This window comes from Myodes glareolus, chromosome 2, assembly GCF_982192425.1.
Source record: "Myodes glareolus chromosome 2, mMyoGla1.1, whole genome shotgun sequence".
NCBI classification, from domain to species: Eukaryota; Metazoa; Chordata; class Mammalia; order Rodentia; family Cricetidae; genus Myodes; species Myodes glareolus.
This window is the reverse complement of record NC_142027.1, coordinates 91399741-91427541: the sequence shown is the minus strand read 5'-3', so window position 1 is coordinate 91427541 and position 27801 is coordinate 91399741. Positions and strand designations below refer to the sequence as shown.

The following is a 27801-nucleotide window of genomic DNA, read 5'->3' as shown; positions in this document are numbered from 1 at the left end:
AACTAATAAACGCTTTCAGTAACATAGCAGGATATAAGATTTAACTCAAAAAATCAGTAGCCCTCCTTTACATAGATAATAAATGGGTTGAAAAAATAAAAGAAACATCATCACCATTCACAATAGCCACAAATAGCATAAAATATCTCAGAAAAATTCTAACCAAACAAGTGGAAGACCTGTATGACTAGAAATTTAAATCTTTGAAGAAAGAAATTGAAGAAGACACCGGAATACAGAAAGATATCCTATGCTCTTTGGTAAGTAGAATTAACATAGTAAAAATGGCAATCTTACCAAAGGCAATCTTACCAAAGGCAATCTTACCAAAGGCATGGGCAAATTCAATGCAATGCCCATCAAAATATCAGCAAAATTCTTCACAGACCTTGAAAGAACAGTACTCAACTTCAAAAAACAACAAGATAACCAAAACAATCCTGTACCATAACGGAACTTCTGGAGGCATCACAATCCTTTACTTCAAACTCTACTACAGAGCTACAGTTCTGAAAACAGCCTGGTATTGGCATAAAAACAGATAGGAGGACCATTGGAACTAAATCAAATGCCCAGTCATCAATCCACATACCTACAAGCACCTGATTTTTGACAAAGAATAAAAAAGTATAAAATAAAAGGAATACATACTTAAATAATGGTACTAGTCTTACCCAAAATCAACATGTAGAAGAATGAAAAATGATCCATGTCTATCACCATGCACAAAACTCAAGTTCAAATGGATCAAAGACCTCAACATAAAGCCAGTCACACTGAACCTCATAGAATAGAGAGTGGGAAGTACACCTAAAAGAATTAACACAGGGGACCACTTCCTAAATATAACTCCAACAGCACAGACACTGACAGAAACAATTAATAAATTGGACCTCCTTAAACTGAACAGCTTCTATAAAGCAAAGGACATGGTCAACAAGACAAAATGGCACCCTACAGAATGAAAAAGATCTTCAGCAATCCCACATCAGAGAAAGGATTGATCTCCAAAAAAAAAAACAACTCAAGAAAATGATCATCAAAAGAACAAATAATCCAATAAAAAATGGAGTACAGAACTAAACAGAGAACTCTAAACAGAGGACTCTAAAATGACTGAATGACACTTAAGGAAATGCTGAACATCTTTATTCATTAGAGAAATTCAAATCAAACCAATTGTGAGATTCCATTTTACACCTATAAGAATGACCAAGAAAACAAAATACTGCTGACAAAACTTATGGTAGAGAGGGTGTAAAAGGAACATTCCTCCATTTCTGGTGGGATTGCAAATTGGTACAGTCCCTTTGGATATCAGTATAGTGATTTCTCAGAAAATAAAGTAAAAACCTTCCTCAAGACCCAGCAATACAAGTTTGGGTATATACCCAAAGGATGCTCAATCGTACCACAAAGACATGTGCTCAACTATGTTCATAGCAACATTGTTCATCGTAGCCAGAACCTCGAAGCAACCTAAATTCCCCTTGACCCAAGAATGGATAAGAAAAATATGGTACATTTACACAAGGGAATGCTAAGCAGAAGAAAATAATAACATTTTGAAATTTGCAGGCAAATGGATAAACCTAGTAAACATCATATTGAGTGAGGTAACCCACACCCATAAAGACAATTATCACATGTACTCACTCATAAGTGGTTTTTAAACATAAAGCAAAGAAAACCAACCCACAAAGCACAATCCCAGAAAACCTAAAGAACAATGAGGACACTAAGAGAGACATACATAGGTCTAATCTACATGGAAGTAGAAAATGACAAGATCTCCTGAGTAAATTGGGAGCATGGGGACGTTTGGAGAGTGTTGAAGGTGAGGGGAGAGTCAGGGAGAGGAGCAGAGAAAAATGTAGAGCTTAATAAAAATCAATAAAAAAAGTGTTGTAAACTTTAATTCCATGTGTGGTATATTTTGGAAACAGCCTCATATGTACTTGTCCTCCCTGGGCTTATATTCAGGAAAGAATTATTGAATTAATTTATTCAAGAAACACACAGGTAGCATGGTCATGTGCACACCTCACATTGCCTGGGCAGCCTCTCCCATGGATCACAGCAAGAGCTGAAGTAAAACTACCATGTAAGGAAAGGCAGGTTTTGGAAATAGGGATGCAGATGACACAATGACACGAGAACTGCCACACAAATGTTCACACATTGTGTGGAATCAGCAGTGATTACTATTGAATATGGGGATGAATGAAAGAGACATGTTTCTACATGCTGCATTACAACACCATGGTTACTTCTTATCTTTCTCTTTCTATATTAACAAGAAGTTTGAGGGAAAGTATTTTATTACCTGTTTGATTGGAAATGTGTCTCTCTGGACAAAACACACAAGAAAAACAGCAGATTGGTCTGTCTTCTTCTAGACTTTTCCAGAAACCTGGACCACAGCTCTTTGTACATATAGATTCAGGAGTCTAAGGGCAAAACAGAAAACCTAGTCGTAATTTTGCACATTAGTCACAGGCTTAAGATAATTTTAAGTCAAGCAATTTAAACTGCATGAAGACTATGAAAGTTGTACATATTTATTTTATGAGGCACTGTGAAGTCTCCATACGGGAGTGTAGAGTGTTGAGTGCAGAGCTGAAGTTAACACACTTCCAAATGCTAAATGTTCAAAGTTTCTTTATGCAGACCAAACTGTGACTCACTTCTGCTAGTGTTTGAGATATGTGTAGAACGTCCATATAGTCTCTCCTGTGAAACAGCAAGCCAAAACTCCTTTCTTGTATGAATTACAAATCAGTTGAATTGTCAGACAGAAACCCAGTCACTCTTGCCTATCTGCTTCTACTTTTACCTTCCCAAGTTTGTAGTCACAACCTTTCACCCTGATTGATATGTCACATGAAAGAGAATTTGGCCATTGGTAGGTGATCAAAGTTTCTCCTGACTTCATGACACGTTTCTATTCCAGAGAAACTGAATTATAATCCATTACTGTGAGTTTCATCCTTGGCTGCCCATGCTCAGAATAATACCATACTCTTCTTTGAAACACTAGTGACATAATCATTTAGCTTTTTAAAACCAACTTACTTCTAAGCTAATTACACTAAAAACTATACTTTTAACAAAACATCAGTTTGTTGATATTTTTGGAAATTGGATATGCAAGAAATATTTCTATCTTTCCTTTAGACATGTTTCTTGTCATAATTTGAACTCAGTTTCTGCCTCATAAATATATACATATTGGACTGGAGAACTGGCCCAGCAGTTAAGAGTGCATAGTACTCTTGCAAAGAAACCTAAGGCCAGTTCCCGGCACACAAATATGGTTGTTTTACAGACATTGGTAATAGAGATGATTTATTTAAATATTCATAATTTACTTTATCTTTATAAGGACTATGGACAAGTTTGAGCGTGAGTTGTGTTTAATGGAAAGATTCACTGAGCATCAACATTCAAGTATAATAAAATATGCATGTGCATGCATATGATTGTGTGCATGTGTATACACATGGAAATATATACATACAAGCATATATATAGCTGTGAACACTGATCTATTCATTCATTATAATATGAATAAATATATACAAGTTTAAATTAAATTCAAACCAATTCTATCTGCAGAAATTAGTTAACAAAATGTTCTTTCTTGTTTACATATGCCTATGTATATATATATGCCTATGTATATATATATATATATATATCAAAGTCAAATTAAAAAGGTTGATTTATTTTTAAATTAAAGACATCAAATAGAACAAAAGAGATGGCTCAGTATATATTGTGACTCCCACATAAGCACGCCGTCCTGAATTTGATCATGCAGAATGGAAGTATAGAAAACTCAGGTGCCAAACAGTATGTCTGTTATTCAAATATGACAATCATGGAGACAAGGAGACAGCCTGTGGCATGCTGGACAAACAGGAAAGCTAAATCAGAAGGCAAAGAGTCACAAGAGAGATTGTGTTTATAATAACATGGAGAACAATTGCAGATGGTATCCACTCTGACTGTGGCCTCACTAGGCACATGCACTCACATGCATGAGCATTCACACACAAGTTCACAACAGTGCTAAAAACCTATAATATCTATAATATAAGCAAAATGTACATAGATCCATGTTCCGCGCTACCGTCTCGCCAGCAAGAACCACGCGGTACACATAGGATCCTTCTGCAGAAAAGCTTTATGTCTCTTGGGAGCTAGAGCATAAGCCACATGGCGGAGACCCAGATAAGATGGAACCCAACCCTTATAAAGGAAACAGTCCTCGCTTCTGACGTGTCACTCCTGGATTGGTTCACTGCTCCCAGTCCCAGGTGAAACCTTGGGAGTAGTGGAAAAATACCAACACGTGTGAGCTTTCTAGCTCACCTGACGGTGCAGCGCCATCTATGGTGGAGAGTGTGGTTGCGGCCCTCTACATCTCCCCCTAATTTTACTTCTTTGCAGAAAGGCAACTCCCTAGGAAGGTAAAGATAGAGGTCGCACTTCCCAAAATGAAAACATTAAAATGGGCTTACACGGAATCTGTCCCTAGGCTCATGACACCTGGAACCTATCCGGCCTGCCCTCTGCCAATTTTCTGGGAAAGGGAATATACGGCAGGAAACCCTTAAGCAGAGCGACTTATCTCTCAGAGAGGGCCATTCTCTGTGCGATGCTCTTCAGCTCGACAACCTTCAGGGCTAGCTAAGCCAAGCACTCCACCCTGTGCAATGGACCATAGTCCTAGGGGTGCAGGAGCTGGTTGGCTTAAACCTTACTGCTTTAACATAAATAACCACATATCAGTAGAAGCTCCCTGTTCCAGGGCAGCCAGCGCTGTACAAAAACCACTTTTTCCCTATGACTTTGGGATTTGAGTCAGCAGACCATCCAGAGGAGAAACACTATTCCATAGCAGGACCGTTCCAAAACACTCCCACCCCCACCCATTCTTTGAAGTAGGAGATGAAGGACACGATCCAGGACTGGAATCCTTTGGCCAGGCTTATGTCCACTCGCGTGGAGTTGATTGTCACGATGGACCATCTCAAGGAGGACAGCAAATCATCAAAATTCTCCTGCAAGATACAAAGACAATTCTCGGGACAAGTTAGCCACTTTTATAAAGTTCTCATATGGTACACTGGTTACACATAAGGCTGGAGTTTTCCATTCACAGCCCAATTGGGCAAGCTGTCATAAGATATCCACCTGTTCTTGTACTAGGTTAATTATTTGATTAAGAACCATTATTTCACCTCTAATAGATGTATCTATGGTAGCCTGCTGATCTAGGGCTGTAGCCACTGTGGTAGATAACTGATTGAGGGTCTTTGTTTTTTACGATATAGGCCGTGCTGTCCCAGTGGCGCCTAGGAAAAACCCAGGCCCTGTTTGTTGATATTAGGTTTAGGATTTATTGGCTCCCGTATTCCTTGCCGGTACGGTGGCCTTGGGTTCCAGAGCCCACCCCTCCATTCTCCGAGGCCCTGGGCCTGTTTGCTGTGCGGCTCCGCCTGTCCCGGGCCAGGAAGTGGTGGCTCCACCCCCAGGCGCCCCTGCCTTTCCCGCGGGGCTAGCCTAGTTCTCTGAGGCTGTGTTGGTGGTGGAGTGTGGCGGGAGCCGACACTCAGACCGAGGCGGCACAGGCAGCAACATCTCAAGGTCCGCGCCAGAGCCGCTGCGGCTCAAGGGGCCAATGGGAGAGGCGGCGAACAGGGCCGCTTCCCTACTAGCAAACTCTCAACACCTGTGCCACAGCAAAAGCAGCTGTAAACAAACTCTCACAGACCCAGCCAACGACCCAATCACTTTAAAAATCTAAGGGCTTTTTGCATCTACCTCCCTGTGGATCCTGAAACATTAGATTTAAAACCAAATAGTTGTAAGCTGCCATGTGGTCACTAGGGAATTGAACTCACGACCCTTGGAAGAGCAGGCAGCATTCTTAACCCCTATGCTATCTCTTCAGTTCCTTATTCAGATGGAAAATCTCTCGGGCTAGTAGCCGGCATTGTTCGCCCCGCCCGTTGCCCCAGGCTGTTACCTAGGATCAGCACAGCTCAGCTCAGCCAAGCGGAACAGAAGCCACTCCAGCCTCAAAGCCCCTCACAGTTTTAGGCACATTGCAAGCCTTCTGGCCTGGCAGCTTGTGGCACCGTTCTCATTCTCGGTACTGCTGTGATACCCTCCAGGCCAGGCACCAACTGAGCCTGCGCAATATGCCTCCCACCATAGCCACAGAGCAAAGCTCCGCTCCAGCCGCCCTCCAGCCCCAGCTGCACCCACTCCGAGCCCAAACCGGTGCACGGAGCAAAGCTGAACTCAGAGAAGCAGGCTTGAAAGGACCTCATTTAATCTTTAAGGGAATTTGGGCGTCGTTTAGTCTCTTTGGCTGCTTCCTGCTGTTATTGGGCCGCTGAATTTTAGGGGTATACATTACAACATTTCAGGAGGTCTCAGTGATTCAAACCACGTAAATCCCAAGTACACCCTTAGGCTCTCCCCCTCCGTGGAGACGAAAACAGAACCTCCCTCCCAAAACACCACATCCTCAGCAGTCTCCAAGTTCAAATATCCCTCTCCCATCCAGTACACAAAAGACAACATGAACAACACAACATAAAGCTTTTGACCCTGCAAATCAGCCCTCTCCCCCATCTCCACTCTCCCAAAATCACCGGGAGGTCCTTTTTAACTTATTTTTTTTTCTGTCTCCCCCATTCTTTACCGGAGGGTCCTTTTTAACTTATTTTCTTTTCTGTCTCCCCCATTCTTTACCGGGGGGTCCTTTTTAACTTATCTGGGTGCGCGCACAACCTCCCACTGCTGCTCAGTTTCTGATATGCTCTCTGGACTTTAGAACGTACCTCTCTGAGCACGCATGCCTACAGTTCTGAATCCTCCTTGTGTCCAAGGGGTCTCCGGTGGTGCAAAGTTCTTCTTTTTCCCGGGTATCAGCACCAGATGTCCCGTGCTACCATCTCGCCAGCAAGAACCACGCGGTACACATAGGATCCTTCTGCAGAAAAGCTTTATGTCTCTTGGGAGCTAGAGCATAAGCCACATGGCGGAGACCCAGATAAGATGGAACCCAACCCTTATAAAGGAAACAGTCCTCGCTTCTGACGTGTCACTCCTGGATTGGTTCACTGCTCCCAGTCCCAGGTGAAACCTTGGGAGTAGTGGAAAAATACCAACACGTGTGAGCTTTCTAGCTCACCTGACGGTGCAGCGCCATCTATGGTGGAGAGTGTGGTTGCGGCCCTCTACAGATCCACCTCAAAAAGGAAATAGATAAGATTGACTGACAAAATTTGGTTTATGTGGGTGGGGGGAGAAAAGAGGTTGGAAGGGGAAGAGGAGGAGAGGAGAGATGGAGGAGAACTTGAGGAAATGGGATAGTTGAGATGGAGGAAGAACAGAGATGAGAGCAAAAAAAGAGATATCTTGATTGAGGGAGATACTATGGGGCTAGCCATAAATCTGGCTCTAGAGAAATTCCCAGGAATTGGCAAGGTTGACACCAGCTAAGACTCTAAGCACTAGAGGAGAGGGTGTCCAAACTGGCCTTGCCCTCTAGTCAGATTGATGAATACCTTAAATACCACCACAGAACCTTCATCCAGCAACTGATGAAAACAGAGGCAGAGATTTGCAGTGGAAGTGGAGCACTGGCCTGAGCTCTTAAAGTTCAGTTGATGAGTGAGAGGAGTAAGAATATAAGAAAAGATTTCTAAACCACAATGGGGACACACACTGAAACAGCTTACCTGAGCTAATTGGAATTCACTAGCTCCAGCAGGACAGGAAGGGAACCAGCAAAGGACCAGTCTAGACTCTTTCCATGCTCTCATCTCTATTTTTCCTCCATCTCATCTATCCTTTTCCCTCAAGTTCTCCTCTCCCTCCTTCCCATCTCCCCTTCTCTTCCTCTTCCACTGTCCCTTGTCCTTCCACTCCATACAACAATGACAGTAGTATGGCTGGGGCAGACAGCAGGGCCACTGGCAGTGGCACCATGATTTATTCCTTCTGATTGTATTGGCTTTATGGGAACCTATTCTTGGTGGATGGATACCTTGCTCAGCCTAGGTATAGTAGTGAGGACCTTGGACATTCACCAAAATAATGAGCATTACTCTTTCTGGGGAGTGCATGGGGGTAGGGTTAAGGGTTAGGAGAAAGAAATGGGAGGAGGAGAGGATGTGGGAACTGGAATTGGTATGTAAAATGAAAAAAGATTGTTTTTAAAACTAAAATTAATTGTAAAAACTAATTACTTTAAAATTTCAAAAAGACATAATATAATTCATAGAACTCTTTGTAGATGTTTTTCAATATATTGAAGGTTGAAATTTTGTCAGACCTGATTGAAGTTTCCTGGCCATTTGATCATAACTTCATTGATGAATAAACCTTGATCTTGTGAACTCTAAGAGACAAACTCTCCCACTTTAACTAGATATGTATAATGATTAGCGTGTACCACAAAATTTTGTATATCGTATTTTCCCACATGATTCTTATTCTCATCAAAGCATATTTGTTCTCCATCAGTGCTTGTAAATTGAATTTTCCTCAGGAATGGATGAAGCTAAAGAGAGACATCATTTGGTTAAGAGTGGTACATAAAAGTTTCTCACTGATGGTTCCTAAGAAAAATCCTAATTCTCTCTCCCTATTCTGGATTTCTTTTTGAAAAGGCTTCATTTGAGTCATTGCCTCCCAAGTTGTTCCAGTGAGATGAACTTTACTCCTCATGAAACCAAAGCAGGATTAGCTGAATGTAAATAGAAATGGCATCTAAGGGGTGAAACATAGCATAGTTGGAAGCATGTTTTTAGTGGAACCAAGGCCCTGTGTCTCCAATTAAAAAATATACATGTTTTCAGAGCGAAACTGAAGTAAAAATGTAAGCAACACTATGTATTTGGGTGTATAGGTGTTAAAATATTTATCTTTTTTATAGCACACAATGAACATATGTGTATAGTTATTTAAGTAGATAGGTATACAGGTAGATATACAGAGTATCTTGACCTTGTAAAATCAGCAGGAGTTCATGCAAAGCTCTTAATTTATAAAAATAGGTATTACGTATGCAGAAATTTTGTGTGCCATTTATGCTTCAGGAACTGTAAAGAGACCTACTAACTGTATCCATTCTTCCTTGATTTAGTTTAAATCACATAATTTGCCTTTTATATTTGTTATGAACTTTATTGGATGCAAACTAAAATCCAAATATTCAGTGCTTTAATTAGAATTTAAAAATATTTATTTTTATATTTATTCATTTTATTTTTGTGTATAAGTTACTTGTTGAAGGATAGAAGATGATGCTGGATTCCCCATAAGCAGAGTTACAGACAGCTGTAGGCTGCTTTGTGGATACTTGGAACTAAACCTGGGTCTTCTATAGAGCAGCAAGTATGCCAACCACTGAGCAATCTCTGGCCTCTAGATTTGTGTTTTTTTTTAATTTCTGTGTACTGTCTATATGTATGGATATATACAAACTATATATGATACCTACAGGGGACATAGTGTGTGTCACATTCCTTAGAATGAAAGTTAACATAGTTGTGAGCCATCAGGTGTGTATGAACAACCAAACTCCTGTCCTCTGCAAGAGGATCAAGCGCTCCTAATTGCTGAGCCATCCCTCTAACATAATTTAATTACATACTTAAATTATTACAGTGGGTTAATACTTCAACTTCTGAGATTCACTACTGTGATAACTAATTTGTAACTTGTGATATAAAGACCTGTTTCTTAGGTATTCAGTTATCTGTACAAAAGACATACTAACATAAATAATATCACATCTGTGTAAGCTATGTTCATAAACTTTGTCAAAGTCTGTGTCAAACATTATTGTAATAATAATAGTAAAAACTACAGAATAAAGTAAATATTCGGATTTAGTTTTTTACTTATTTATCTTTGACTGAATGAAAAGTTTATTTGATTTGGTCAATAACTTTCTTGATGATAACCGATTTGAAGGTGAATGCTCAAAAGTATACATGATTCTAAGTTTATAAGACTGGTTTATAGAATTGGTTTAAAACCAAACATATCCACTTACCACTAATAGATGGAGATACAGCCTATGCTTGTGAGCACCATCTGTGTTATATCCTTTAATAATGGAAGCACAGTCTTGAGTTTCATCTTTTTTAAGCCTTATTTAAGAGTAAATAAACTGGAGCTTCACTAGCTTCCAGCAGGCAAGTCTCATGCAGGTAGACTGCTTCACCTACTTCATTGATCTTCCCCAGTAAGCTACAAGTCCCACTCTGCTCCATAACCACCCACCCCAATAGACCTCATCAGCTATCTAAGGCACAGACTGCAACTTCACAGTATAGACTGAAAGGTAAATGACAAGCTCCCCAGCTAGATATCCCAGTCTCTAGACCCTAGGCCTGGGACAAAACTCCAGGCTCCTCCTCTATTTGCCTCCTCTAAACTTCCATGTCTGAAGGCAAACCTCCTGTAGATAGGCTGCTCCAATCCCTGTCAATCAGACCCTGTAAGCTACAAGACCCACTCCACTCTCACACTCCTTATCTCCAGAGTCATCAGTGGTTCTGTGAGACACAGAAAGTGACTGCACAGAGAAGACCAAGAACAGCTCCCTAAGACCCAGACAGCAACTGCAAGAATTGGTCTAAGGGAGAATCCCTGAGACACATATACCAACTGCAAAAATTGTCAAAGAGGCAAAGGCACTGCTGGCACCAATACAATGAAGAGATGGGTAGTTGCCAATGCAAAAATACATTTAACAACCTAAAAAGCAACATGGTAACACAAGAACTCAGTGGTCATAAAACAGGAAGACTTGAAAATTCTAACACAGAAGATGTAGAAGAAAACAACCTGAATATAAGCATATTAAGATGAAAGAGGCACTTAAAGAGGAAATGAAAATGTTCTTAAAGAAACAGAGGGAAAAACAAACAAAAATGAAAGAAATCAATACATTTCTTAAAGAAATCCAAGAAAACTAAGAAAAACCATGCAGGTGAAGCAAGTAGTTCAAGCAATTCAAGATTTGAACACTGAAAAAGAGGCAATAAAGAAACACCAACCGAGGTAATTCTGGAAATGGAAAATCTAAGTAAGCAAACATGATTACAGATACAAGCATAACCAACAGAATACAAGGGATGGAAGAAAGAATGTCAGGAGTTGAATATACAATAGAAGAAATAGATTTATTGATTAAAAAATGTTAAATCCAACAAATTCTTATCCCAAAACATCTCAGAAATCTAGGACAAGATGAAAAGATCAAATCTAAAAATATTAGGGTAAAAGAAGGAGAGGAATTCCAGTGCAAAGCCACAGAATATATATTCAACAAAATAATAGAAGAAAACTTTCAGAACCTAAATAATAACATGTCTATAAAAGTGCAAAAAGCTTACAGAACACCAAATAGACTGGAAAAAAAGTCCCCTCACCAAATAGTAATAAAAAACACTTAAATATAAGAATAAAGAAAGAATATTAAGAGCTGTAAAGGAAAAATGCCAAGTAACATATAAAGGTAGACCTATTAGAATTACACACTTGACTTCTTAATGGAAACCCTGAAAGCAAGAAGATCCTGGACAGGTGTACTTCAGACAATAAGAGGTCATGGTTGCAAGTCAAGTCTATTATTTCCAGGAAAACTTTGAATCACCATAATTGGAGAAAACAAGATATTACATGATAAAACCAGATTTAAACAATACCTATCCAAAAACACAACCTTTCAGAAACTACGAGCAAGAAAAATCCAAACCAAGGATGCTAGCTACACCAATTAAAACACAGACAACAGATAACCTCATACCATCAAACCCCACAGAGGGGAAACATACAATAAATAAAAGAGAAAAATTACAGGAATCAACAACCATTTGTCATTAATATCTCAATATCAATGGACTCAATTCACCTTTAAAAAGTCTCAGGATAGGCCATATAATCCCAGGGCTCAGCTTGTTTGGACTCTGGGACTGGGTGGTGAGTGCAACCAGGCAGGCTGGAGTTCCTTTGTTTCAATAGCCTGCTGGCAGCAAGGTAGGCCTTTTGTCAGCAAGGTCCCTGGACAACAAGGGGCACTGATCCTGTAACAGAAGACCCATCAGAGGGGTGAGGGTGCTCCTGACCCACAGCAGAAACCTGAAAACTAAACACATACATTCCCCGACCCCCTTAAATCCCTGGTCATTCTGCAGGGGCTGCTCCACTCTGCTATGCCCTCTTTCCTCCTATCCCATCCCAGCTTTCACCTAGAAACCCCTTCCCTTCTTCCTCTCTTCCTTGGGGCCATAAAATCCCCCAGCTCAGCCTGTTTGTGCGCTGGGACAGGGTGGTGAGTACAACCTGGCAGCGGGGAGTTCCTTTGTTTCAATAGCCTGCCAGAAGCAAGGTAGGCCTTTTGTCAGAAAGGTCCTTGGCCAGCAAGGGGCACTGAACCTGTAGCAGAAGATACATCAGAGGGGTGAGTGTGCTCCAGACCCACGGCAGAAGACTAGAAACGGAGCATAGATATTCCCCGACCCCCTTAACTCTCTAGTCATTCTGAAGGGGCTGCTAGATCCTGTTCCACCCTCTATCCTCCTATCCCATCCCAGCCTTTACCCAGGAACCCCTTCCATTCTTCCTACCTTCCTCAAGGTCATAAAAATCCCCCAGCTTAGCCTGTTTGGGCGCTGCTGGTACATGGTGGTGAGTACAACCAAGCAGGGAGGAGTTCCTTTGTTTCAATAGCCTGCCAGAAGCAAGGTAGGTCATTGAGGTCCCTGGCCAACAAGGGAACCCAACCCTGTACCAGAAGATCCATTGGAGAGCATTTGAAGGAAGAGATGGGCAGGAGCCAAGGAAAGAATTCCTCCAACAATCTGAAAAACATGAAAACACTGGAACCCAGCGATCTTACAACAGAAGGACTTGAACATCCTAATCTAGAAGAAGTGGAAAAAATTGACATTATAAAAGCGATAGAGTCCCTTAAACAGGATATGAAAAACTCCCTTAAAGAAATAGATGAGAAATATAACAAAAAGTTCGAAGAAATGAGTAAATTCGTAAATGATACCGTAGGAAACGAAGAAAAAACAATCAAACAGGTAACGGAAACAGTTCAAGAATTGAAAACTGAAATGGACGTAATGAAGGAAACACAAACCGAGGGCTGGCTGGATATGAAAAATCTAGGTTAATGAACACAGACTATAGAAACAAGCATAACCAAGAGAATACAAAAGATAGAAGAATGAATGTCAGAATCTGAAAACACCGTAGAGAAAATAAACATGCTGACCAAAGAAAACAGCAAATCCAAGAAATTCTCATCACAAAACATTCAGGAAATCTGGGACATAATAAAAAGACCAAACCAAAGAATGATAGCGGTTGAAGAAGGAGAGGAATTGTGGATCAAAGGCCCAGAAAATATATTCAACAAAATTATAGAAGAAAACTTTCCCAACCTAAAGAAAGATATTCCTATGACGGTTCAAGAAGTCTATAAAACACCGAGTAGACTGGATCAAAAAAAAATCCCCTCACCATATAATAATCAAAACACAAAACATGCAGGTTAAAGAAAGAATATTAAAAGCTGCAAAGGAAAAAGGTCAAGTAATTTATAAAGGTAAACCATTCAGACTTACCCCGGACTTCTCTATGGAAACCATGAAAGCCAGAAGGTCCTGGATAGAGGTACTGCAGAAACTAAGAGACCATGGATGCAAGCCCAAACTATATACCCAGCCAAGCTATCATTCACTATCAATGGAGAAAACAAAATATTCCAGGTTAAAAGCAAATTTAAACAATACGTAGCCACAAATCCAGCCTTACAGAAAGTAATAGAAGGAAAATCACAACTCAATGAATCCAACACTGCCAATACTGCCTACAATAACTCAGACAGCTAGTGACCCTTCACCAGCACAACTCAAAGAAAGGAAACACACAAACTCTACTATGCCCCCACAAAAAAAAATAACTGGAGTCAACAACCACTGGTCATTAATACCACTTAATATCAATGGACTCAATTCACCTATACAATGCACAGACTAAGAGATTGGGTATGAAAACAGGATCCAACATTCTGCTATTTACAAGAAACACACCTCAACCACAAAGACAGACATCTACCCAGAGTAAAGGGTTGGGAAAATGTTTATCAAGAAAACGGACCTAAGAAACAAGCGTGTGTGACCTACTTCAAACTAAAATCAATCAGAAGAGAAGGAGATGGACATTTTATACTCATAAAGGGAATAATTTATCATGATGAAGTCTCAATCCTGAATATCTATGCCTCTAAAATAAAATAAAAGCACCCACTTATGTAAAAGAAACATGTCTAGAACTCAAGGAAGTCATCAAACCACACTCACTAATAGTAGGAAACTTCAACACACCTCTCTCACCAATGAACAGGTCAATCAGACAGAAACCTAACAGAAATAAAAGAATTAATAGAGATAATGAATCAAATGGACTTAAGAGATATCTGTAGAACACTCCACCCAAATATATCTTCTTCTCTGCAACTCATGAAACGTTCTCAAAAACTGACCACATACTTGGTAATAAAGCAAACTTCCACAGATACAAAAAAATATTAGTAACCACCTGTGTCTTGTTGGATCTCCATGGATTAAAGAATTCAACAACAATGTTACCCCCAGAAAGCCTACAAAATCATGGAAGTTGAACAGTCAACTACTGAATCACCCCTTGGTCAAGGAAGAAATGAATAAACATATTAAAGTCTTCCTTGAATTTAATGAAAATAAAGAAACAACATTCTCAAACCTTTGGGACACTTTGAATGCAGTGCTAAGAGGAAAGCTCATAGCACTAAGTGTCCAATTAAAGAAAAGTGAGAAAGCACACATTGGAGACTTAATAGCACACCTGAAAGCTCTATAAAAAAAGAAGTAGACTCATCCAGGAGCAGTGGAAGACTGGAAAGAATCAAACTGAGGGCTGAAATCAACAAAATAGAAACACAGAAAACAATCCAAAGAATCAATGAAACAAAAAGCTGGTTCCTGGACTAAATCAACAAGATTGACAAACCTTTATCCAAACTAATCAAAAGGCAGAGAGAAAACGTGCAAATTAATAAGATCAGAAATGAAAAGGGAGACATAACCACAGACACAGAGAAAATTCAGAGAATCATTAGATCTTACTACAAAAGCCTGTATGTCACAAAGTTGGAAAATGTAAAAGAAATGGACATTGTTTTAGATAAGTACCATATACAAAATTTGAACCAAGACCAGGTGAACAATCTAAATAGACCTGTTAGTCGCAAAGAATTAGAAGTTGTTATCAAAAACCTCCCTACCGAAAAAAGCCCAGGACCAGATGGTTTCAATGCAGAATTCTAAAAGAACTTACAAGAAGAGCTAATACCTATACTCCTTAATGTATTTCACAAAATAAAAACAGAAGACTCATTGTCAAATTCTTTTTATGAAGCTACAGTTACCCTGATACCAACACCACACAAAGACTCAACCATGAATGAGAATTATAGGCCAATCTCACTCATGAACATCAACGCAAAAATTCTCAATAAAATACTGGCAAACCGAATCAAAGAACACATTAGAAAAATTATCCATTATGATCAAGTGGGCTTCATCCCAGAGATGCAGGGCTGGTTCAACATACGCAAATCTATCAATGTAATCCATCATATAAATAAACTGAAAGAAAAAAACTATATGATAATTTCATTAGATGCTGAAAAAGCATTTGACAAAATTCAACACCCCTTTATGATAAAGGTCTTGTAGAGATTATGGATACAAGGTTCATTACTAAATGTAATAAAAAACTATTTACAGCAAGCTGACAGCTAACATCAAATTAAATGGAGAAAAACTCAAAGCCTTTTCAATAAAATCAGGAACATGACAAGGCTATACACTCTCTCCATACCTCTTTAATATATTGCTTGAAGTTCTAGCAATAGCAATAAGACAACATAAGGGGATCAAGGGGATTCGAATTGGAAAGGAAAAAAGTCAAATTTAGTTATTTGCAGATGATATGATAGTGTACATAAGCGACCCAAAAAACTCTACCAAAGAACTCTTACAGATGAGAAACTAAAGCTGAGTTACTAAAAACCTTTAGTATTGTGGCAGGATACAAGATCAATTCCAAAATTTCAGTTGCCCTCCTATACACAAAGGATAAAGAAGCAGAGAGGGAAATCAGAGAAGTATCACCTTTCACGATACCCACAAGCAACATAAAATATCTTGGGTTAAATCTAACTAGGGAATTTTAAGATCTATTTGACAAGAAGTTCAAGTCTTCGAAGAAAGAAATTGAAGAGGATACCAGAAAATGGAAGGATCTCCCTTGCTCTTGGATTGGGATGATCAACATAGTAAAAATGGCAATTCTACCAAAAGCAATCTATAGATTCAATGTAATCCCCATCAAAATTCTTCACAGATATTGAGAGAACATTAATCAGTTTATATGGCAAAACAAAAAACCCAGGATGGCCATAACAATCATATACAATAAAGGAATTTCTGGAGGCATTACCATCCCTGACTTCAAACTCTATTACAGAGCTACAGTAGTAAAAACAGCTTGGTACTGGCATAAGAACATAGAAGTCGACATATGGAATCGAATAGAAGACCCAGATATTAACCCACAAACTTATGAACACCTGATTTTCGACAAGGGAGTTAAAAGTATACAATGGAAAAGAAACCATCTTCAACAAATGGTGGTGGCATAACTAGATGTCAACCTGTTGAGGAATGAAAATAGATCCATATCTATCACCATGCACAAAATTCAGGTCCAAATGGCTTAAAGACATCAACATTAATCCATCCACTTTGAACCTGATAGAAGAGAAAGTGGGAAGTACTCTAAATCACATGAGCACTGGAAACCATTTCCTACATATAACCCCAGCAGCACAGACATTAAGGGCAACATTGAATAAGTGGGATCTCCTGAAACTGAGAAGCTTCTGTATAGCAAAGGACACTGTCATTAAGACAAAAAGTTTGCCTACTGACTGGGAGAAGATTTTCACCAACCCCGCAACAGACAAAGGTCTGATCTCCAAAATATATAGAGAACTCAAGAAACTAGACTTTAAAATGCTAATTAACCCAATTAAAAAATAGGGCACTGAACTGAACAGAGAATTCTCAACAGAAGAATTTCAAATGGCCAAAAGACACTTTAGGTTATGCTCAACCTCCTTAGTGATCAGGGAAATGCATCTCAAAATAACTCTGAGATACCATCTTACACCTGTCAGAATGGCTAAAATCGAAAACACCAATGACAGCCTTTTCTGGAGAGGATGTGTAGTAAAGGGTACACTCATTCATTGCTGGTGGGAATGCAAACTTGTGTAACCACTTTAGAAATCAGTGTAGCTGTTTCTCAGGAAATTCAGGATCAACATACCCCAGGATCCAGCAATACCATTCTTGGGAATATACTCAAGAGATGCTCAATCATACTACAAAAGCATTTGTTCAACTACGTTCAGTATTTGTAATAGCCAAAACATGGAAACAACCTAGATGTCCTTCAATGGAAGAATGGATAAAGAAAGTATGGAATATATACACATTAGAGTAGTACTCAGTGGTAAAAAAACAATGACATCTTGAATTTTTCATGCAAATGGATGGAAATAGAAAACACTATCCTGAGTGAGGTAACCCGGGCCCCAAAAGATGAATATGGTATATACTCATAAGTGGCTTCTAGTCATAAGTAAAGGTCAGTAGGCCTATAAATTGTGGTCCTAGAGAAGCTAAATCGGAATGTGAACCCAAAGAAAAACATATAGTTATCATCATGGATATTGGAAGTAGACTAGATTGCCAGGCAAAAATTGGGAAGTTGGGTGTGAGGGTTGGGTGGGGGTAAGGTTACATGGGGAGAAGAAAGTGTGGAGGGGAGGATGGGGAGACTCTGGGGGAATGGGATGGTTGGGATGGAGGAAGGGTGGATATGGGAGCAGGGAAGAAGTTATCTTAATTAAGGGAGCAATTTTAGGGTTGGCAAGAGACTTGACTCTAGATTTTTTCCCAGGTGTGCATGGGGAAATCTCCAGCTAGTTCCTTTGGCAGCTGAGGAGAGGGAGCCTGAAGTGGTCCTATCCTATAGCCACACTGATGAATATCTTGCATATCACCATGAAAGTTTCATCTGGAGATGGATGGAGATAAAGACAGAGACCCACATTGGAGCACTGGACTGAACTTCCAAGGCCCAAATGAGGAACAAAAGGAGGGAGAACATGAGCAAGGAAGTCAGGACAAGAGGGGTGTGCCCACACACTGAGACAGCAGGGCTGATCTAATGGGAGCTCACCAAGGCCAGCTGGAACTGATGGAGCATGTGATCAAACCAGACTCTCTGAATGTTGCTGACAATGAGAGATGACTGAGAAGCCAAAGATAATGGCACTGAATTTTGATTCTACTGCATGTACTGGTTTTGTGGGAGCCTAGTCTGTTTGGAATTTCACCTTCCTAGACCTGGATGGAGGGGGGAGTACCTTGGACTTCCGACAGGGCAGGGAACCCTGACTGCTCTTTGTACTGGAGAGGGAGGAGGAGAGGGGTGTTGGTGGAGGGTAAGGGAAATGGGAGGAATTGGAAATTTTTAGGAAAAAAATAAAAATTTGCTGGAAAAAATAGAATGTATCTTCTTTTCAGCACCCCATAGAACCTTCCCTAAAACTTACCGCATACTCAGTAAGAAAACAAACCTCAATAGAGATACAAATTTGGAATAACTCCTGCATTTTTATTTATTTTTTTATTAAAAATTTCTACCTTCTCCCCTCCTCCCAGTTCTCTCCCTTTCCCTCCCCCCACTCTTCCTGTCCCTAATTCTCTAGGCCAAAGAGCTCTTTGTCTCCAGTATCCTTGGACTACCAGGACACCCTGTGTCTTTGCTGAACAGTTTGATCCAGACCGGAACCATTTCTTATCCTGCACTGAAGAGATCCACCCAGAGAATCAGCCACAGCAAAGACTTGACCAAGACACCAAGACTCTCTTGGATGCATTTGAAGGAAGAGATGGGTAGTCGCCAATGCAAGAATTACTTCAACAACATGAAAGGCAACATGACATCACCAGAATCCAGTGATCATGAAACAAGAAGAATTGAACAACCTACTCCAGAAGAAATAGAAGAAATTGACATTAAGCGGAACATTATGAAAATAATAGAGGAACTTAAACAGGAGGTGAAAAAATGTCATAAGGAATTAGAGATGACAAACAAAAAAATAGACTAAATGAATAAATCTCTCAAAGATTTCCAAGAAAACTAAGAAAAACAAGAAAAAGCAATCAAACAGGAAAGGGAAACAGTTCAAGACTAGAAAAATGAAATGGAGGTAATGAAGAAAACACAAACTGAGGTAAGGCTGGATATGGAAAATCTAGGTAAATGAACAGGAACTACTGAGACAAGTATTACCAACAGAATACAAGAGATAGAAGAAAGAATCTCAAACACTAAGATACTACAGAGGAAATAAACTCACTGATTAAAGAACAAAACAAATCCAACAAATTCTTAACACAAAACATTCAGGAAATCTGGGACACCATGAAAAGACCAGACCTAAGAATAATAGGGGTAGAAGAAAGAGAAGAATTACAGCTCAAAGGCCCAGGAAATATATTCAACAAAATTATAGAAGAAAACTTTCCCAACCTAAAGAAGGATATTCCTCTGAAGGTACAAGAAGCATACAGAACACCAAACAGACTGGATCAAAAAAAAGCATCCCCTCATCATATAATAATCAAAACACAAAACATACAGAATAAAGAACAAATATTAAGAGCTGCAAAGGAAAAAGATCAAGTAACATATAAAGGGAAACGTATCAGAATTACATCTGACATCTCGATGGAAACCATGAAAGCCAGAAGGTCTTGGATAGATGTGCTGCAGACACTAAGAGACCATGGATGCTAGCACAGACTACTATACCCAGCAAAGCTTGCATTCACCATAGATGGAGAAAACAAGATATTCCAGCACAAAAACAAATTTAAACATTATGTTTCCCCAAACCCAGCCTTACAGAAAATACTAGAAGGAAAATCGCAAACCAAGGAAGCCAACAACACCCACAATAACACAAGCATCTGACAACCCTCCACCAGCACAGCTCAAAGAAAGGAAACACAGAAACTCTACCACCAGAAAATAACCAAAGTTAACAATCACTGGTCATTAATATCACTTTATATCAGTGAACTCAATTCACCTAGAAAAAGGTACAGGTTAAGAGAATGGATACAAAATCAGGATCCAACATTCTTTTGTCTACAATAAACACACCTCAAATTCAAAGACAGACACTACTTCAGAGTAAAGTGTTGGGAAATGATTTTCCAATCAAATGGACCAAAGAAACAAGTGGGTGTGACTATACTAATATCTAACAAAATTGACTTTAAACTAATACCTGCATCTTACTGGATCACCAGGATTTAAAGTTAGAATTGAAGAACACTAATTGTTGAAAGCAGACAAACTCATGGAAATTGAACAATACTAAATTTGATCACGTATGGTTCAAGAAAAAAATAAGATATTAAAGACTTCCTCGAATTCAATGAAAATGAGTATAGGGCTCACCCAAACCTATGGGACACTATTAAAACAATGCTAAGAGGAAAGTTTATAGCTCTGAGTGCCTATATAAAGAAAGTGGATAAATCTCACACTAGCAACTTAACAGAACACCTGAAAACTACAAAACAAAAAGAAACAGACTCTCCGAGGAGGAGTAGATGACAGGAAATATTCAAATTGAGGGCTGAAATCAGTAAAATAGAAACAAAGAAAACACTACAAAGAATCAATGAAACAAAGGGCTGACTCTAGGAAAAATCAACAAGATAGACAAACCCTTACCCAAACTAATCAAAATACAGAAAGAGAACATTCAAATTAATAAAATGAAAAGAGGGACAAAACAACAAACATTGGAAAAATATATACAACCATTAGGTCATACTTTGAAAATCTGTACTCTGCAAAATTGGAAAATATAAAAAAAATAGAAATTTTTTGGATAAATATCATTTTTCCATACGAAATGAAGAACAAACGAACACTTTAAATAGACCTTTTACCTGTAAGGTAATAGAAGCAGTTATCAAATTCTCCCAACCAAAACAACCCCAGACTTGATGGCTTCAACACAAAATTTTTCCATAACTTCAAAGAAGAGCTAATAGCTATACTTCTCAAATTGTTCCACATAATAGAAATGGAAGGAACATTGTCAAATTCTTTTTATGAGACCACAGTTACCCTGATACACAAGCCACTCAAATACACTACTAAGAACTGGAATTACAGACCAATCTCCCTCATGAACATTGATGCAAAATGTTCAATAAAATACTGGCAAACCAAATTCAAGATTACATCATAAAAAATTCATCCACCATGATTAAGTTTTTATTCATCCCAGAGATGCAGAGATGGTTCAATAAGTGAAAATCTATCAATATAATCCACCATATAAATAAACTGAAAAAGAAATACTATATTATCATTTCATTAGAGGCTGAGTAAGCATTCAACAAAATTCAAAACCCCTTCAAGGTCTTGGAGAGATGAGGGATACAGGGAACAAATCTTAATATAACAAAGCAATATACAGCAAGACAACAGCCACCAGCAAATCAAATGAAGAGAAACACAAAGAGATTCCACTAAAATCAGGGACAAGTCAAGGCTGTCCACTTTCTCCATATCTATTCAGCATAGCACTTGAAGTTCTAGCAAGACCAATAAGGCAACAAAAGGAGATCAGGGGCTTATAAATTGGAAAGGAGGAAGTCAAACATTGGTTATTTGCAGATGACAAGATAGTATGCATAGTTGACCCCAATAATTTTATCAGGGTATTTCTACAGCTAATAAACACCTTCAGTAATGTAGCACGATACAAGATCAACTCAAAGGAGTAAATAGCCCTAAGGCAGACAAATGATAAAGGAGCTAAGAAAGAAATAAGAGAACATCAACATTCACATAGTAACAAATAACATAAAATATCTTGGAGTAACATTAAGGAAAGAGGTGAAAGACTTGTATGACAAGAAATTTAAGTCTTTGAAGAAAGAAGTTGAAGATATCCAGAAAATAGAATGATCTTCCCTGCTTTTGTTAACATAATAAAAATGACAATCCTATGAAAAGTAATTTACAGATTGAATAAATTCCCCAATAAAATTCCAAGACAATTATTCACATACTTCAAAAGAACACTACTCAACTTCATATGGAAAAACAAAAACCTCAAAATTGCCATGATAACTCTGTATAATGAATGAACTTCCAGAGGCATCACCATTCCTGACATCAAGCTCTATCGTAAAGCTACAATAATGAATATAGCTTGCTTTTGACATAGAAAGAGACAGGTGGACCAATGGAATTGAATCAAAGCCCCTGGTATTAATCCACACTACTATGAACACTTGATTTTTGACAAAGAAGCTAAAATAATACAATAGAAAAAAGAAGGCCTTTTTAACAAATGGTCTTAGCATAACTGTATGTCAACATGTAGAAGAATGCAAATAGATCCATATCTATTACCATGTACAAAACTTAAGTCCAAATGGATTAAAGACCTCAATATAAATCCATCCACACTGAATCTAATAGAAGAGAAAGTGAGATGTAGCCTTAAATGCATGGGCACATGATGCCACTTCCTAAATATAACTCCAGTAACACAGACACTGAGAGCAACAATAAATTAATGAGATATTCTGACTGAGAACTTTCTCTAAGGCAAAGGACAATATCAATAAGAATAATCTTCAGTCTACTGAATGGAAAAAATCTTCACCAACCACACATCTGGCAGAGGACTGATCTCCAAAATATAAAGAACTCATGAAACAAGACATCAAAATACCAAATAATCCAATTTAAAATGGGGTTCAGAACCATACAGAGAATTCTCAACAGAAGAATCTCAGATGACCAAAAGACACCAAAGAAACTAGTCAACACCCTTAGCCATCAATAAAAGGCAAATCAAATAATTCTGAGACACAATCTTATACTAGTCAGAATAGTTAAGATCAGTAAGGCCAATGATAGTTTGTTCTGGAGAGGATGTGGAATAAAGGAAATTCTCCTTCATTGATAGTTGGAGTGCAAAGTCATACAAAGACTTTGGATATCAGTATGGTGATGATTTTTACAAAATTGGGAATCAATCTCCATTGACAGTCAGAGTGCAAAGTCATACAATCAATTTGGATATAAGCATGGTGCTTTTTTAAAAAATTGACCTCAATACCCAGATCTCAATACCCAGAAAAAGCACTCCTGGGCACATACCTAAATGATGGTCAATCATAACACAAGGACATTTGCTCTATCATGTTTATAGTAACATTACTTATAATAACCAGAACCTGAAAACAACCTAGATTACCCTCAACTTAAAAACTGATTAAAAAGAATGGGATATATTTACACAATGGACTACTACTCAGTGGTAAAAAAAAATGACATCTTGAAATTTGCATGAAAATGGATGGCAATAGAAAAAACATTCTGAGTGAGGTAACACAGACCCAGAATGATGAGCACAGTAGGTACTCACTCGTAAATGAATATCAGATGTGAATCAAAAGATAATGAACCTATAATTCACCACCTCAGAGAAGCTAGATAACAACGAGAACCCTAAGAGAAACATACATATACATATATTACATCCCCTGGGAAGGGAAAATATACAAGATCTTTTGAGAAAATTTGGAGCATGGAGGTGTGGTAAGAAGGGAGGTTAAAGAGTAGGGAGAAGGGGAGAAAGGGAATGGGAGAAGAACTTGAGAAAATGGGATAGACGAGATTGGGGAAAGATAGAAAGGGAGAGCAAGGAAATAACTCTCTTGATTGAAGGAGCCATTAATGGATTATCAAGAAAACTGACAGCCAAAACATTTCTAGAAGTCCACAATGGTGACCTCAACTAAGATGCTAAGCAATAGTAGAGAGGGTGGCTGAACTGGCCTTCCCCTGTAATCAGATTAATTACTACCTTAATCATGATCATAGAACCTTCATTTAGCAACTGATGGAAGCAGATACAGAAATCCTTAACTAACCACTGAGCTGAGCTCCCAGTTTTCAGCCACAGAGAGGATGGAACAATAATATGATCAAAGGGGTCAAAGCCATGGTGGGGTTACCTACTAAAACAGCTTACCTGAGAGAATGGGAGCTCACTGAATCCATTATGACATTGGGGGAACCAGCATAGGACCAAACTAGGCCCTCTTAATGTGGGTAACAGTTGCATGGCTGGGGTAAAAAGTGAGGCCCCTGGTAAAGGGACCACGATTTACCTCTACTGCTTGTACTGAGTTTTTGGAACCTATTCTCTTTGGAGAGATACCTTGCTCAGCCAAGATATAGTGGGAAGATCCTACCTCAAAGCAATGTGCTAGACTTTGTTGACCCCCATGGGAAGTCTTATCCTCTCTGAGGTGTGGATGGGTGGTGGGGAAGGTTGGGGAAGTGAGAAGAGGGCAAGGAGAGGGAACTGTTAGTGGTATGTAAAATAAGAAAAGATTGTTTTTCCAAAAATAAATAAATAGATTTAATAATTTAGAGTAAATAAAGCATAAAAAGCAATTTCTTTATCAGGTTACTTTTTAGTCTATGGAAGGAAATTTTTCTTTTTTAAAAAGTTTAACCCTTTGGTTTAGGATTAAATATGGTCACTATATCTATACATGGTGGCACCATAAGTATTCCATGAAAACATATAAATTTGATTATTGAACTTACAAATTTTGATATTAATTGTTTTTGGATATCTTACAGAATTTCAGATCATATTAGGAAACCATTTACTGAAATATGTTCAGAATTAATATTTTGAAAGCAAAGCAACTGTAACAGGGCCTGCTTGTTAGGGTTTCTGTCCTGCCCTGTTCCCACAGATGTTTATCCCCAAAGAATCACACAGAAGTCTACATAAGTTATAAACTGATGGGCCCATTAGCTCAGGCTTTGTATTAGTTCGTATAACTTATATTAACCCATTATTCTTATCTGAATTAGCCACATGGCTCAATACCACTTTCAACTAGGCAAGTCACATCTTCCTTCTTCAGTGTCTGGACAGGACTCTGAAAGAATGGGTTTCCTCCTTCCCAGAATTCTTCTGTTCTCATTGGCCTGCCTCTACTTCCTATTGGGTTTCCCTCCTATACTTCCTGCCTGGCTACTGGCCAATCCGCATTCATTTAAAACATAATTGATAGAATATAGACAATTCTCCCCCACCAAGCAACCATTTCCCAAAGCAAGCACATATTACAGACACATACACATCCACTGTGAAAGAACCCCTTTACACTTTGCCTTACTCTTTTAATTGTAAGTTGAAAATGTGTTATGTACTTATATACCATGAATTACTTCCTAATAATGTAAGTGCCCAGTGCTTCCCTTGGTTATGAGGTAGGCTTACCTGCCAAGGTAGAAACCTGTCCTTGTTTTCTGCTTTGTGAGGTGCTATTTCTGTTTTACTCAAAAGCATTTTATGGAGGGCATGAGCTACTGCATGCACTGCATTCCATATGGAAATCCTGGGTTCAGAAGTGATCATTACAACCTTTTCATCTTGTTTAGTCTCCAGGGATATATTTGGTGGGCAGGGTATATAATGTCCACAACGTAAAGGAGGAGGTGAGCAATAAAAAGTGTCAATCCAGAATTTATGGAAGTAAAGATCTTCTGGGTACTGGGAGGGCATAAGTGCTTCGATAAAGTGCTTGAAGCCAGGAATATTTTGATTTTGTGAAAATGAGAAGCTTCCTCCAAAAATGTCCAAATCATCATTCAACACATATAATTCAGAATCTGAATAAATTAATTGTGGCTTTGTCATGATCCACACTTTCCTTCTGTTTGATATGATTCCATTTGTGAAGCAGAAAAACAATATGTCATCTATATCACCATAGAATACATGTACATTTACTTGTGTATCTTTATTTAACCTCAACAACCCAACATTAGATACTATCTGAACCTTCCAATTAGTTGGGAGTTTTACTGTAAAAGCCGCACAGATATCTTCTGATGCCATCTCTGCTTTCAGGCCAGAGATGAACTCCTTACCCTTTAGATCATCAGACACAATGAGCCCCACCCATTTCCAGCTGAAGTGCAGCAATAAAGCGATCACTCCTTGGATTAGACCTGTGCCTTTTGGAGACATCTGATAAAGGGATGGTAATGTATCTTTGCCAGTTAATGCAGAATCAAAAATTCCATATGAGACCTGATGAAGGAAACAAAATAGTGATTCTGAGTTTCTAGGCAATTGGAATTATCACCCTTAGAGAGGAAATGAGTTTATTATTCACAGAAGAGGATCAGGGAACTGAAGATTGGTCTTTGTGAGATAAGCTTCTCTCTCTCATCATAGTCATGTGATGAACTATTGTTACTTTTATTTTAAATCATTGGAGGAAAATATATGCAACTTCTTTATTTTATTTTGTCCTGGTATTCTATGTGAGTATAGTTACCAGACCATTATTAACTTACTTGCGGAACTTTGTAGAGTTCCAACAGTGTTCCAATTACAGCAGAAAATTCAGGCCTGACTCCTGCAATGATTGCAAGAGCTTTGTGTTGAGTTTTGCATTTGTAGTTAGGGATAAACTCACTCCTTCCAGACAGCCACATCAAAGGTCCTTCTAAGGTTCTGTAGTGATAGTCAAATGCGTTATAGAGGTGAAAACCCAAGGTCACATTGGGAAGCAGGTGGGCAACTTTATTGATCTCCTCAATGGCAAAGTATAAGGTTAGCAAATATTGATAGTTCTTCCATCTTTCTCTAAACAGAAGGGGCAGAATGATTAACACAGTCAGGCCATTATTCTCAGAAACTCCTTGGTAAATTCAGGGAGAGGACTTTAAGTCCTGATTTGTCTTCTAATGTGTAAAACAAGTATAAATGAACTGCCTGTCATAATTTCATAATTGTAGGTTTCAGGTATTGTTGGTATGTTAGACAGTTTATTACGTTTTTTATTAATGTGTAGAAAACTTTTTATGAATGTGGATGCTAGCAGGTATGAATGAAATTTCTATGTTAGCCACAGCTTAATTACTCCATGTCCTGTGACTCAACTATGTGATGATCTCATTAAATAGGTCCTGTCATCAAATTCTGGAGGGTAAACAAGAACAAAGAAATAACTGGTAATGTTTGTGTGCATAGGGACAAACATTTACAAGCAACTTAAGACAGTTAACTCATACCTGACATTTGTCCTTTTGCTTAATGTTTCATGATCTTTGGGAGGGGCATTCTCCCCCAGCTATATAGTTACCCCTTTTAAAAGCTTTATATGTATGTATATGTATTTAGGAAGCTTCTATAGTAGTACATTTCCATAAGCTTTCTCCAAGGTCTTAGAGTTAGTTATTCCTTCACACACCCACTCTGGTCTGCTCTCCCATGACTTGCTACTTAACCTTTCATGCTTCCGTATTTCCGTTCCCCTCTTCACACCACAAGTGTTCTATTTCCCTGCTAATGAAATCTTTTCTTCTTTGCACCTTAGTAGTTTCCTAGCTAATATGTGTACTCCAGTTAAGTAGAGACATCTGAAGATTCAAAACTAGCATCTGTATATGAGAGAAAGCACTTGACTTTGTCTTATTGTC

At 38.7% G+C, this 27801-nt stretch overlaps 1 protein-coding gene across 1 annotated transcript in view; it reads right to left on the bottom strand.

The window, feature by feature from the left end:
- The window catches only part of LOC125396177 (vomeronasal type-2 receptor 26-like), a 64961-nt gene that overhangs the window by 28854 nt on the left and 8306 nt on the right, over positions 1–27801 (bottom strand). The window contains 4 exon segments of the mRNA XM_087897970.1: positions 2327–2450; positions 8360–8587; positions 25589–26404; positions 26674–26965. Coding sequence (XP_087754096.1) covers positions 2327–2450; positions 8360–8587; positions 25589–26404; positions 26674–26965 — 1460 coding nt within the window.